At 39.4% G+C, this 14,652-nt stretch overlaps 1 protein-coding gene across 2 annotated transcripts in view; it reads right to left on the reverse strand.

Annotated features, from left to right (window-relative positions):
- Usp25 (ubiquitin specific peptidase 25) overlaps positions 1–14,652 on the reverse strand; it is a 101,798-nt gene that overhangs the window by 41,640 nt on the left and 45,506 nt on the right. For both annotated transcript variants that reach the window (XM_032900516.1, XM_032900515.1), the window contains exons 7-9: positions 11,915–12,052; positions 8,727–8,803; positions 1,798–1,871 (exon numbers count right to left, since the gene is read on the reverse strand). In XM_032900516.1, coding sequence (XP_032756407.1) covers positions 1,798–1,871; positions 8,727–8,803; positions 11,915–12,052 — 289 coding nt within the window. The remainder of the gene's footprint in view (positions 1–1,797; positions 1,872–8,726; positions 8,804–11,914; positions 12,053–14,652) is intronic.

Here is a 14,652-nt window from a genome sequence, read left to right on the forward strand (position 1 = left end):
TCCAGTCCTCTTTATAATTTTCTTTAATTGTATTATCAATCATATTCATGAAGCTAAAGACGCAGAAGCCCTGTGCCTTGCTTTGCTGGAAACACACATTTAATATACAAATCTGAGCATGAACAGGGGCTGGGTTGTAGACAGGATGCACACAGCACAACAGGAAATTGAGGATTAGAGTGCTATATTCCTCCATGGACAAAGGATGGATTCCAGGACTACTTTCCCTCTCTGCTCTGGAGCAGTAAAAGTCACTGATTCAGAGTGAACAAGAGATTTCCCTTTCAAGAGTTGGGTATTACTGTTTCCTAACTCCTTGCTTTCTAATAGTGTGACATCACGGTGGTGAATATGACTGCCTAGTGAACTGTAGGAAAGATTATACCATGCCCTGAGGAACCCACCGTCACATACAATAAGAAGCATGGGCATGCGTGCGCGTGCACACACACACGCACACACACACACGCTCATTTGCACATACATACAAACATCTATTTTAAAATGAATGTAGTGTCCTAGAGGACAGAGAAATTTGTTTTTAAGGAAGAGGCAAGATAAATAAGAGGAGGAAGAGCCAATCACTAATGCATTATTAGATCACTAAGAACTAAACTGGATTTAGTGTATTTGCTCATAAGTAGAAAATCAATAACTTCACAAGGTCTGTCTTTGTTAGAATTGTGGAGCCTGCAACTAAAGCAAAGTGTGGAAAAACTATAGAGTGAGCAGGCCAAAAGCATCTCCTCACCACAGGGCATACATGAGTAGGAAGTAGTTAGTGCTTAGACAAAAAGACTAACAAACATTTTCTTTTTAATTTTTGTGATCTGAAGTAGCAGAACACATAGAAACCCTGAGCTGAAGTAAAAAGGAGAGGAGATGTTAAGGACTCAGAAGGGGGAATAAATGAAACAGAGCTACCTAGGAGCATGAGACCAGAATCTAAGAGCATGAAGGGACCTCCATGATGGTTTTCCCATATTCTAAGTTTCCAAAGACAAAGACCAAAAGAAGACGGTGAAGGTGTGAACAGGTAGAGCTAATGAAATCTTAAGTCCATGTATAAAGGGAATTACTTTCTTCTAAGAAGAAATTAAAATGTTGGACTTAAATTCAGAATGTTGGGTAGATGTTGCAGACTTCAAAATAACTCCATGAAAATTGGAAAGATATTTTCAGAAAATGAGAGGAATGAAATGACAAAGAAAGAAAGAAAGACAGAAGGAAGGAAGGAAGGAAGGAAGGAAGGAAGGAAGGAAGGAAGGAAGGAAGGAAGGAAGGAAGGTAGCTATACTTGCAGTGAGTAGGGAAATGAAAACAGTCCTTGAAGAAATGGTGAGCAGACTGTGTAGCTTTGAAGTGGAGGTACACAGAGTTCACTACGGAGTTCCTTCCTTTACCTCACAGTTCAGAGTTCTGTACTATCAGTGCAAACACACAAAACATCACAACTACCCTTCTGTGTAAGCTTCACTCAGCAACATTCAGGCACTCAAGATCAGAAGAGGGATGCTGAAGAGATTTACAAGAGTCAGGGGTCAGGGAAAAGCAGATTTAGGGATCCGTAAGAGTGATCTTGATGGACACCAGGAGGAAAGGGGAGTGAGAACAGAGAAGGCCTGAGAGGATCAAAAGGTAGGGCACTGGGATGGAAGGTGTCCAAATGCTGCAGGGGCATTGATAAAGCAGTGGCTACAAGAGGAATACACAGTGAGCATCAGCAAACACAGGCAACGACAAAGGAACCAACAGAAAACACCCTGACCTGTAATAAAAGCAAACAGGAAACTTTACCTTCAAGCACTCCCATGGCTAGGAATCTTCCGTAGAACAACTCTACCATAGGGTTCTTTGGCTTCTCTTCATCCCTAAAGCGTGTTTAAAAGATATAAATATGCTTATAACTTTCAGATCTCTAAATAATTGAGAAAACATACAAATAACCATTACATGGAGCAATGTATGGCAAGATAATATCATTTACATGGCTGTCACGCACGGCACACAGCTCTGTTATTTACTGTGTACCCTGGACACAGCACTCAAATTTATTCTTCAATTTCTTCACCTGTCAGCTAAAGATAATTACAGTAATTGAGCTCGCAGGACAGATATGAGGGCTGACTGAGTTACTGCAAGGGACCTACACCAAAGACAAGCCAGCTCCGTCAGAAGGTCACTTCCTGTTATCGCTGTCTATTTCCATCTGAGACACACAGGCCTCTAGAACACTGGCCTTATCGGGAAGAGAAGAGAGTGTTTAATCCAAATTGGTTTTTGGAAAAAACGCTAATTCTTTCCCCACATTTACATAGAGAAGTCACAGATACCACAGCAGCAACTGCCACCAGTGAGGAACCCAACACCCTGCCTCTGAAGGAGGGGTCCACGATGTGGGTATCCATTCCCACAGTCATGGTGTGGGTATCCGTTCCCACAGTCAGAGGGCTGTATAGCCATTGCTAGAGGTCCCAAGCCGTGCGGCATGAGATAAGCCCTTTTGTGTTTGAAGGAAACAGGGATGACCAACAGTCTTTACATTATCTTTTAGGATTTGTATTAAGCGCCTTTAAAAGAAATTATTTTCCTAGTCTATATAAAATGTTGCTGTATTCACGACTATGGGAATTTCTCCTCATTTTTGTGTTTAAATTAATAAAACAAGCTTGTGAAGTTCTACTTTCAGTGAGAGAAGCAAACATCAGGTTCTTGCTCGATGTATGACACAACTCATCACAGATGCTTAGATGCATGTAAAGTTACCTAAGGCCTTACCATAACCCCATCCTGTACGGGCTTCCCTGTCTGAGTATGACAACTGGATACCTCATATGTAAATGACTGAGTATTTGTCTGTTCCACGATTAACTTCACTTAACGTGACTTCAAGGTCTGTCTGTGAAGCACCAGAATCCCGCTTTACTGGAAGCTGAATAATACACGCTTTTGTTCCCTTTATCAGCGGAGATTTGGCTACTGGGTGTACCACTGTCATAGCGTGGATCCATAAATACTTCTTCAGACTGTGTTTTCAACTCACTAGTACACATGCCCACAAGTTAAGATGCAAATTTAGAGAGTCTATTTTTAATCAGGAGAATTATCACAGTATCTTCTTTGCCTGTTATTCGATTTCCTTTATCAACATTGCACAAAGTCCCTACTTCACATTGTTGTCATTCAATTCAACCATGGCAAGGGTGAGAAGTCTTTCAACTCACTCTACAAGGCAAGTTAAATAAATTGCTTACACCAATACAATGAAACCCAAACTGGGACTGGATCTTGCTAGACAGAGAGATAATTTCAAATAATTTCTTTTAAAGGTGCTTAATACAAGTCCTAAAAGATAATGTAAAGACCGTTGATCTTCCCTGTTTCCTTCAAACACAAAATGGATTATCTCATGCCGCACAGCTTGGGACCTTGAGCAGATGGCTGTACAGCTAATTTTCACTGCCAGGGTGACACCATGTGCTGATGACTAGCAGAGGTCTCTGTTGCTCTGCAGCCCTGGGTAAGCAGAGACTATGGACCCTGACTTACACACGGGGGCATGACAGGAAAGAGTAGAAGTCATTAGTTTGGGGGATGTCACCCACACAATTATATAGCCCCACCAGCTAATATCTTATAAACTTGAGGTGTTTATATACTGCAACAACTTAATCTGTAGACATCTTTATAATTAATGTTTTTCTAAATTAGGCAATCAAAGTTTCTGGAGATTGATTTGACTTAGAGGAAAACATCCAAACATTGAAAACTCTAATTCTTTGGATATAATTACTAATATGAATTGACATTTCCATAAAGAAAATCAACATTCTAGGCCTCTTTCCAATCACCCAAATTAACTCTTAGAGTAATGACCTATCTGGTGACTTTTGACTTCATGCCTTTGCAGAAGCAACTAGGAGTGAATGGCTATACTAATTCTGAATGCTTATTACTTCTTCCAATCCGTGTGTGAATTCTCCATGCTCTGCACTGAAGGATTCCATGGCTTTCCCTGGACTGGGATTTCAGAAACTGTCTGCTCTGGTCTTCTTTGTATCGTCCCGAATGCTCTTTACTCTAAGCCTCAGAAGGGACCTCAGAATGTGCTCACATCAGTAGAAAAAGAGACACACAACTGAAAAGAAATCAAGAAGAAAAAAAAGTGGGAGGTAAAGGAAATAAAGTTTACTACCAAAGTCAAAGGCAAAAGAAACTTCACTGAGAAAAATGATAAGAATTGTGTTGGGAGTATGAACATGGTTATAACAGAAAGGTTATAAGAGAAGAACACGATAGTCTAGAGAGCACGTGAATCGCTTGAGAAAACTGTGGTGAGTGTCTCCCTAGGTGTTTGGGACCTCTGCCTCAAAGATAATGCATGTAGATCTGTGGGGGAATAGGGTACTTTCTTATCAAAAGAGAAACAGGATCCCTCCCTCTATATACTTACATTCTGGCTTTACTGGCCAAACAGAGAGTGTTCCTCAGGATTGGCATAGCAAGGTGTCTCAAATCAGCTAACATCACAACCAGAAAGAATTTAAACTACTCAAAAGTAAATGAGGATATATTTCTGATGAAACTTAAGATGTAAACAAGAAAAGCAGGAATGGAAAAATCCTGTTTTCTGAACATTTTAGAAAAAAAGACAAACTTGGGCACTAGTTTAGAAACCATGAGTGGGACCAAAGAAGTGTAATAAAAAGTCATCAAAAGAAGGGACAAATAAACTGCACAGTGGAAGGTGGAAGGACTAATAGAGAAAAGGTGATCAAGCAGTGTGCTTTCAGACCCACTCAGGATGGTTACCTGAGAGGAAAACTAGGACTTTCCGGGTAAGGATCACAGTACAGAAAACCCCCAAGAGCAATGGTGAAGTGACTGCTCAATCTGTTAACTTGATAATCAATTAGTTTGGGGCACTGGAAGGTTAACTTATAGAGGGCCAGACACATGCGACCTCCTAAGACAGACACCAACTCTGAGGGAGCACGAGCACAGTGACCTCAGACTTGGGAACACCATGGTCTGACGAACAAGCCCACCTATTCCAACATGTGGGTGAAGAGGGATGAAACAGGACTGAGGAACAATGTGGAGAACCCCGCTCAGCTTTCACTAACCTTCACTGTGTCCCCAAAGGAAGACATTGGAACGACAGCAAATGTAAAGGGCAAGGATAAACAAACAGGGTAATATGAAAACACTACAATTTAACTCAAGCCTTCTGTTTATGTTCACTTCTGCTGACGCAGTAAATACCAGGCCGAGAAGCAGCTTATGGGCAGAGAAGGGCTTATAATCCTGAACAGGAGCCATCGCTTCCGGGCAGTGACCACGGCAGGAGCTTCTGATGGCTGCTCCCATTACATGCACAGTCAGAACCATAGAAAACTACCGCCCGCATGTGCCTGCTCACACTGGCTGGCTTTCCTCACTGTTGCAGAATGTAGGGGCTTGGTTCATGCTGCCGTGCCACCCACTCAGGGTAGGGCTTCCCACCTTGATTAACAAGAGATCCCCACAGACCTGCTCACACGGCAACCTGATCTAAATACTTCTTCAGTCAAGGTGCTCTCCTCAGAGGAATTAAGATGTTTCTGACTGACCATTAAAACTAACCATCATACCTTCCTAAAAGAAGGAATGGGGCGAGCACACACACACACACACACACACACACACACACACACACACACACGTACATATGCATGTTACTGAACCCCAAAGGTATATGACACCCCAAAAGATGTAGCATCGGGAGCTCAGAAGGCTGGAGATGGCTCACTGCTTAGGTATGCTTCTCTGTTCCTGTAGAAGCCATAGGTTTGTTTCCCAGCATCCTCAAGGCAGCTAAAAGCAACCTGCAACTCAAGTCTCAGGATTTCAACTAGATCTTCTGTCCTGCACAGGCACTGGGCCCTTACATGGTATACACACGTTCAGTTAAAACAGTCACACACATAATGAATAAGTCACTTAGAAAAAAAGATACAGCATCGAGAAATATATTCAATACTTGGGACACCCCCAAGTCCAGAATTTTACTGCAAAGGCACTGTCTTCACTGGATGCTAGGTCTTAGGTCCCAGGAACATCAAGAGCAGATTCCATGCTTAACTTTCACAGGAAGTTTTAGACATAGCTAAGAATTTTACTGCAAAGGCACTGTCTTCACTGGATGCTAGGTCTTAGGTCCCAGGAACATCAAGAGCAGATTCCATGCTTAACTTTCACAGGAAGTTTTAGACATAGCTAAGATGAAGCTAAAACAAGAACCCGCCTTAGGAACAGGGTTTCCTGGCCTTAGCAGTTACACAGCAAATCACATTCCTAGAGACTTTCTCAGTCAGAAAGGGTATGTATAAACTTTTCAGCTGAGCACTGATGACCTCAGCATGAAATGACCTCAGAAGGAAAGTGCACACTAAGAGTGTGGATGGACAGAAAGGGACCCCTGATGATAGGGCAGCCAATGTCTTAAACTTCTACACTAACCAAAGAGAAAGCAGCTTCCAAATGCCCATGACTGAACAGTTTGTCAAATGTCTAATTTCTTCTGTCAAAGACTACAGGCTTGATGCCTGGTTGTATGTTTTTATTAGCAATACAATATTGAATATTTTCTTTTTAATTTCGACTTTATCATTTTTTTGTACTTACGTAATGAATTTTACTTTTTCACTTCTCACTCACTGAAGTGCTGTCTCCTAATAAGTCCCTTCCTACATTCAAGGCATCTTTCTGTGTGTAATCCCCTGAGGAAAACTAGTTTCCTGCCAGAACATGACTAAGAGGTTATTTACTGAGAAAGATCACATTATCAGATGCTACAGTGAAGAAAATGATGCCCTGGCCCTACCAAGTGTTATGTGCCCCAAATCCCTCAGTTCCCACACCGAATCCACAAGGAAATGCCGATGGGCCCAACCGTGTGCAGCTAAGCAGCTACACTGAGTCTTTGAGTGCCCAGGCTCTGCCCTGTAAGAAAGCACCTTTCGTGCTGTGTATCTCCCATTCTCTGGGTCTTCCCTCTGTGCTCCTCCCCTCCTCCTGTGCTGTGAACTGAACCATGAAGAGTGGTATAGCTCTCCCACTTAGTGCTGAGCACTTCGTTATTGCTAAGTCTCAACGCCCTGCCCAGTTAACCACAACCTACTGCAGAAGGAAGCTTCTCTGATTAAACGCTGAGTAAGTTCCTCCGAGCTCGCTTTCAATTCACAGACAGTTGTCTACAAGCAACTCACCATTACATGCTGGTATTCTGCAGAATTAAAACCATTAGGGTTTTTATATTTTAGTCTATGCTTCACCCCAAATTTCTGCCATTATTCTAAAAACAACTTGAATCAGAATTATATTAAATTGTGTGATTGATACCGCAGGGTCAGAATGCCAAAGGTTGTTGGTGCTTGCTGTGGATGTGCCCTAATAATTTTCTGAAATCTAAAATAAAGCTTCCTCAGCTCAGCATCAGCTCTGCTGGGGAGCTCCAGGTATGCAGGTGACAATGCCCCGGTGCAGGGGAGGTTACTATGGAGCCCACAGACACTAAAGGGCTGAGACCTTGCTTTTAGTATTATTAATCCATTTGTATGCACAAGGCAAAATAATCTAAATGGATTTTTAAATTATTTAGAGGATGCTTTAGTCTTAAATTTCCGGATATAACTCCTTTGAATTTTTCCTTAAAAGATCAATGAAATGTTTCAAATGACTTAAATTCACTGCAAATTTATCATTACAAAACAATAAGACTGAACAAAATTTAAACAGAAAAAATAAATAGGAAAAGGGAGTTATTTAGGGGGAAAAATGGAAGGAAGATAATATTTTTGAGCCTAGGGTTTCCACCTATGTTCTCCACACTGTTTAAAGCATGCTGCAGATTCCATGAGAGAGTCTTCTAGTAGCAGTCTGAATGGCTGTCTTAAAATACACAAAGGGGGCGCTGGAGAAATGACAGCCGGCCACTGTGCTGGCTGCTCTTGCAAGGAACCTGGATTTAATTCCTAGAATGCGCACGGTGACTAAAGACCTCCTAGAACTCTAATTTCAGGGAATCTAATCCCTTCTTCTGGCTTCCACAGGCACTGCACACATATGTGCTCCACATACATACATGCAGGCCTAGCACTTATAAACATTAAATAAGGATAGGAAATCTTAAAATAAAACACATGGGGAAAAACATAAGGGGCAGATAGGAGTGCAGCCTCAGAAGCCTCGGCTACCTCCAAGCCAATGAGAGATCCTCCTTTAGAAAGTAAGTGAACAGCACCTGAGAGCCGACCACACCCCAGGTTGACCTGTCCCAGTCCCAGTCCCCACATACACACACAAAACAGTCAAGGCTTCATGCTTGGTCGGAGAATCTGGAGGTAGAACTGTTCATCCTGCCCTTGGGTTCACAGAAAAGGACTCAGTATGAAGGAAGGTATTTTTAAATTTATGTCCAGCTAACCCCTTCTCCCTCAAGGAAACCTGAACCCAGGAAAAATGCATAGCTGCAAGATTAGTCCTTTCAGATCTTCCATCAAACCTGACAGTAGAAACTGAAAGCTACCTGAAAATTGTTACTAAAACTTCTACACAGCCTTTGAATAAGACAGACAATACTGGGCCCCCCAAAGTCTTTCTTGATGTATGTTTGGACTATACCAAGAGAGCAAAATGACTGTCAAGTACTGACTTCCCTATCACTAAACATCATAGAGACTTACGTTTCCTCTTCAGCTTTCATTTGGAAGGCATCTTCCAGCCAATCCAATAACTTGTGTGTAAACTCACTCACATCTTGCTGTGGAAAAAAAAAGGTTGATTGGTATTTGATCCCACTAGTAACGATACTAGATGCTATAAAGTAACACTTGCAGGGAGTCCCGACTCAGAAAAGTGTCATGTGACTGTCTCATAAAATACACCACAGTTTCATAATTTAACCAGGACATAAAGACTTTTAGAAAATTTTATAATCTTACGGTTTTGTTTTAGGAAACATACACAGTCAAATGTAACAAATGAGTTTATAAAAATAGTTACACTCTGCAGTGAATCAATGAAATGAACAAAGTTCTTTTACTAAAAAACTGTTTTATACAAAATTATCATTACGCATTCTCTTAGAAAAAAAGACTAGTGCTTTTTGACGGATATCTTTTTTACATGTTTTTAACACATACCTACTTTTACCAAGCTATTTAACTTTAGCAGTTAGGAAGCCCAACTGAGCCTACAATGCTTTAAACCTCAAACTCATTCTACATTCAGAAACAGATAAACATTCCTTTACTTACTACCATCCCTTTACTTGGACACTGATCTCCTAACCAAAGAAATAAAATAAAAATAAACATGAGAGTAAGTGGCAGCCACATAACTCACAATTTACACAATGTGGCTTAGAAGAATGCTTTCACGAGGGAAAGAAAGACCATTTCATGATGCCAAGACCAAATAGACGAATGCACATAGGTAATTTGGTTTCACTTTTCAAAGTGGCCTCAAGAACAAAGCATGTATTTTTTTCCACCTAGTGCTTAGATTAACTAATTTACCTATAAAGTCTTACTGTTAAGGTCTAGGCAGAGCACATGACTCTAGTGTTACATAATCAAATATCAGTAAACTTTACTGACTAATATCAGTAAACAAATCTATTTGTATCCCCTTAGGAAAAATAGCAGCAAAGAAAATTTTTACCCACTTAGAACTTCAAAAAGTAACTTTAGCTGATTATGGGTCTTTGAAAAAATAACCTGGTTGTTAAAAATAAGCTGTGAATTCAGCTTAGATAAAAGTGATCCTTAATCTAAGAATGACCGTCTATGAGGAGCAAGAGAAACAAGGAAGGCCATGTGAACACAGAGAGAGTGAGAGCAACACTAGCATTTTAGGGCCAAGAACACCAGAAAACGACAAGAGGAAGGGAGGATGCTTCTTCTGTGAGAGCCATGTGCCAGCATGTTAATTCCAAACCCGGGGAATCCCAGAGTCACTGGGTCTACGAATAATTTTCCCTTACTTCTGAACCATGAGATTTAAACTCATTTGTAAATGTTCATATTCTTAAACAATTTTAATCTTGAAGATTGGACCTAAAAAGAACCATCATTTTCTACTTATCACGAGTCTTGCAAAGAATTATTCCCCATCCTTTTATGAAACCAACCTAAATTTTACAATTCAATTACAAAATTTTAGCAAAGTTCCTTAGGATGAAAAAGTGAGATCTTTATTGTAACAAAGCACTTGTGAACTGCAGGAAAGGGACAAGTACAGTTGACAGAAGTGCCACTCATCAAAGAATCACCCTTAAGACTGTGCCTCGCTTCCAGACATGCCATATTCTAGAAGAATGTAAAACAGAAGGCCAAGGTACTTAAAACTAATCACAATATTCATTTTACCTAAGTAGGCATTTCACCCATTCACCAATGTGTATGTCAGAAAAATCACCCCTGTACCAAAGTAAACTGATATGTATCTACTTTTATAGATCTCCAGGGGACTGGAGAGGTGGTTCAGTGTTAAGAGCACTGGCCGCTCTTCTAGAAGATCCAGGTTCAATTCCCAGCACCCACATGACAGCTCGCACTTGTCTGTAACTCCAGTTCCAGGAGTGCTGACACCCACACATATACACACATACATACAGATAAAACACCAATGCACATAAAACAATCAATCATTAGAAAGATCTCCAGAGGGGAAAAAAACAAAGCAACAATCATACAACTATTCTATACACCCAAGAAAAAGCATTCACACTACAGCATTTACAGGCACAGAGTGGCAAAGTCCAAGCCATGTTCATGAGGATTTCATTCTTAGGGAAGAGTCCCACATCTGCTCCACCCTTCAGGGGTAACATACAGAGCGATCAATGGCATCTGTACAACATAGGGCAAAAAAGCAAATGCAGAAAGAATACAGAAGAAAACTGTCAGAGAATGGAAGTGAGCTTGTGCAAAATTAATTTATAGAAAGAGCGGCAACTAAAACGGACTGCCACCCATTCCAAAGAGAAGGCTAGAGAAATAAGTTAGAAATGGGGAAATGAAGAAAAGATATCCAAAATCAGAAGTAGTGTTCATGAACCCAAGTAACATAAAGCTCACTGCCCCAGGCAGGGCTGGGGAGCCCCTTCCATGTGTACCCACTCCAGGCCATCTATTTCAATATTTGTTATTTTCTACAAACGTGAGCTCCTGCTTATGTTCTGGATCTCTCTGACTTTTCAAATAGCAATGCTGTTTTATAGACACTGTTTTTAGAAGAAATCATCTCAAACATTGTTTATACCAAATATTAATAAAAGGAGACTATGCTAATACCATTAAAAGCAAGAAAAATAACTAAAGCAGTATTTAAAAAAAAAAACTCATAGGTAATTAAAGAAAACTATTTTCTATCAGCTAAAACAGGGTCAAGAAAATCATATCTAATATATTGGCATTTAGATTATGACAAGTTTGTTTAAATTGCTTCTTGAGGGGCTAGAGAGATAACTCACAAGTTAAGAGAATGGACTACTCTTGCAGAGGCCCAGGTTCAGTTCCCAACATCTGCCTCTAGCCTCCACACACAACAGGTACACAGAACACAGGCAACACAAACACCCAGATATACAACATTTTAACAACTTTTAATTATATGAATATTTTCAATTTTGTTCAGTTTTTCCTTATCAACTCCCATCATTCTACAAATTACGCCATTTCCTTATCTCATTACCTCCAAATTGTTCACTCTTTGTTTAATTTAATTTTTTTCCAAATAATAAGTAGTGATTCCATGGCTTCAAGTTAAAGTTAGTAATACCATCCTAACTCAATGGACACCCTCACCCTCAGAAGGGGAAGACTTATAAGGTTAAGTGGAAACAGCCAGTTAAAAGACAGGAGGCTACCTGCTGTGAGTCATTTGATTTGAAGGCATCCTTTAGAATCTCAACTGCTCTGGATGGATCAACATATTTCCTCTTGGTACCAACAAGGAGTGCAAACAGATACCTCAATTCCCGCATAAAAGGCAAATTCCGATGTTCCTGCAAAGAAAAGAGAAGGGAAAAAAGCAACCCAATACAATCAGCAAACTCTTCACTGATCAACAGACACTTCCACAGGAACCAGAAAGCAAAGGGCATTTATGAGGACGAATCTGGCATTATCACATTAAAAAAGAGTAACAGCTTCAAGACTCAAAGGAGTTAACAACTACAAGAGAGGACCTCAAGCCAGCCTTACAATTTCTGCCAAATGTTACATATTCATAGCAAATTATGTCACTACCCAGCCCAGAATATCCACCCCATTTAGGTCTGTTCATTATAGTCTTCCATTCATCAGGGTGCAGCTGCCACGACAAGGGCAAGGAGAAGAGTCCGTGTTTAGTGAGAGCACAGCGCCAGGCACCATCTGAGTGCCCTGCTCCAGTCATCCCACTAAACAAAGGACCCTGCTCAGCCAGGGCCCTCCAGACCCCTCCAGGCCAGCAGAGCCTCCAAACGCCACATCTCCTGGAACGAGTGCTTTGAATAAGGACCACCAACTGCCACTTGTCATACAATGATCCTATTTATTGAACTAATATTAAGGCCCTGTGTAATCAATGTCCTAATAAACACTAATACCCCTTTATATATACTACTTTATACTTATATTAATATAATTATTTCATGCATTTATTTTGGAAATTATAAGGTTTAGTATATACTTATTGTAATTACTGTAATTTTTCAATTTAAATGTTTAGTAAGTATAATGTTAGGAAAAGCATTAGTCAGATCAAGCCCTAACATAAAATCTTAATTTTATTATCACTAAGATTACACACTTCTCAATGGTTTCAATATATCTTCACTTTGCCACAAAAATCAGGTATTCAATTCTTACTGGTTTATTAAACCAAACCTGGAGAAAAAAGCTTTTAGTCTGTATTTATTCTAAAACAACAACAACAACAAACAAAAAAACATTCTTGAAGTGATTTTAGTAAAGCTTCAGGGCAGAAATTCAGTTTTCAGGATAATAGTATTTGTAACAAGAATTTTAGCATAAATCTTAAAATACTATTAAATATGGGAAGGCTTTTAATTTGCATAATTGGTATTTCTTTAACAAAATCAAAATAGATAATTTCATGTAACTGATGCCCAGAGTACTCAAACCTAAACAGAAACCACTGTTCTCTCGTGCACTCCAGGGGGCTCCTGAGAAACAAGGCCTGACAATCTCCAACCTTCAGACACAACAGAAGCAATCCCACATAAACTAATCCTGAAACAGAATTTCTCAGCCATAAAGAACTCCCAATATCACTTACTTAAATATAATACACGCCATCAGCAGTAGTAAAAGACAAAACGTGCACATGAAAACAATCCTTTTCCTGTAATACGTTCAAGTCTTTCAGTAACTGCACTTTATCAGTTAACTTTTAAACACGTAAGTACTATAAAATTTAATCTACACAATAACTTCTCAAAATACTATTTCCTGGATCTATTATCATTCCTCCCATGACAAGTGAAAGTGCTCTGTATAAAGTATAAAGACAAAAGCAATAGAGACATTCTACTAAGATTATTTGGAAAGTAAAATATTATGAAACCTTTGTCTCAGCCCATCCCTGTAGCTAGAAAAATCTGACTATCAAAACATTTAACATTACACAATAAAACAGAGCAACTACTTTATTTGACTAAATTATGAAAGAACAAGCATGTATAAAAGCTTCAACACTATTTTTATTTATTTTGTAAACAGTCTTGTGCTATAAGTCATGCAAAATACACACCATTTAAAAAGCACACAATTTCCCAAACTCCACTGTGCATCATCACCATCAACATAACAAACCTATTTATCAACACCCCAAACTACACCCACTCCCTAGTCATCTCAGCTACAAGAGGAATGCTGGACTTCCTGGATGTTTCTAGAAATGGAACCACCGTCTAGGTATTTGCTTTAGTCTGGTTTGTGCGATCAGTACACATGTTTAGTGCTTTATCTACATACAGGTGTACATAATCATTTGTTATAATTTGCTGCTGTGTGGCCTTGCGTTGTGGTTTAAATACAATTCTACCCAAGATGCTCTTCAGCTGCTGCTTTAAATAATGTGAAAATTCTTGTAAAGACACACACTGTCATTCTTTTATAAAAACTTTGGAGACCTTGGATTATTGTCAGCTCAAAGAATATCTGTATGTAGAACACGCTGATCAGACAGTTTTCAGATACCAAGTATCCTATACTTGAAATGTATCAACAGTTAAAGGAACAGCATACTACTTATATATACTATATATAATATCTTTATAATATCTACATAATATAGTATATTATACTATAGTAGTTCTATACTAACCTTTTTCTAAAACACAAACTGACTTTTAATGCATCCTGACTCTTACTTAAAATGTATGCAATGTTTGTGGAAAGCTTTATTTTCTTAAAAAGATAATTTAGCAAATGATATCTCTGTAATAAGATTAAACCAATCCCAGGTATATTCTGCATTTTAACAAAATGGGCTTTAAGTTCAATGTCATGTCATATTAACATGTCATGAGTTCAATGCAAATTCACTATTAAAAGAAAATGGCTAATGTTATATGGAAATCTTTAAAAAAAAATATTT

Source organism: Rattus rattus, chromosome 4 (assembly GCF_011064425.1).
Source record: "Rattus rattus isolate New Zealand chromosome 4, Rrattus_CSIRO_v1, whole genome shotgun sequence".
NCBI lineage: Eukaryota > Metazoa > Chordata > Mammalia > Rodentia > Muridae > Rattus > Rattus rattus.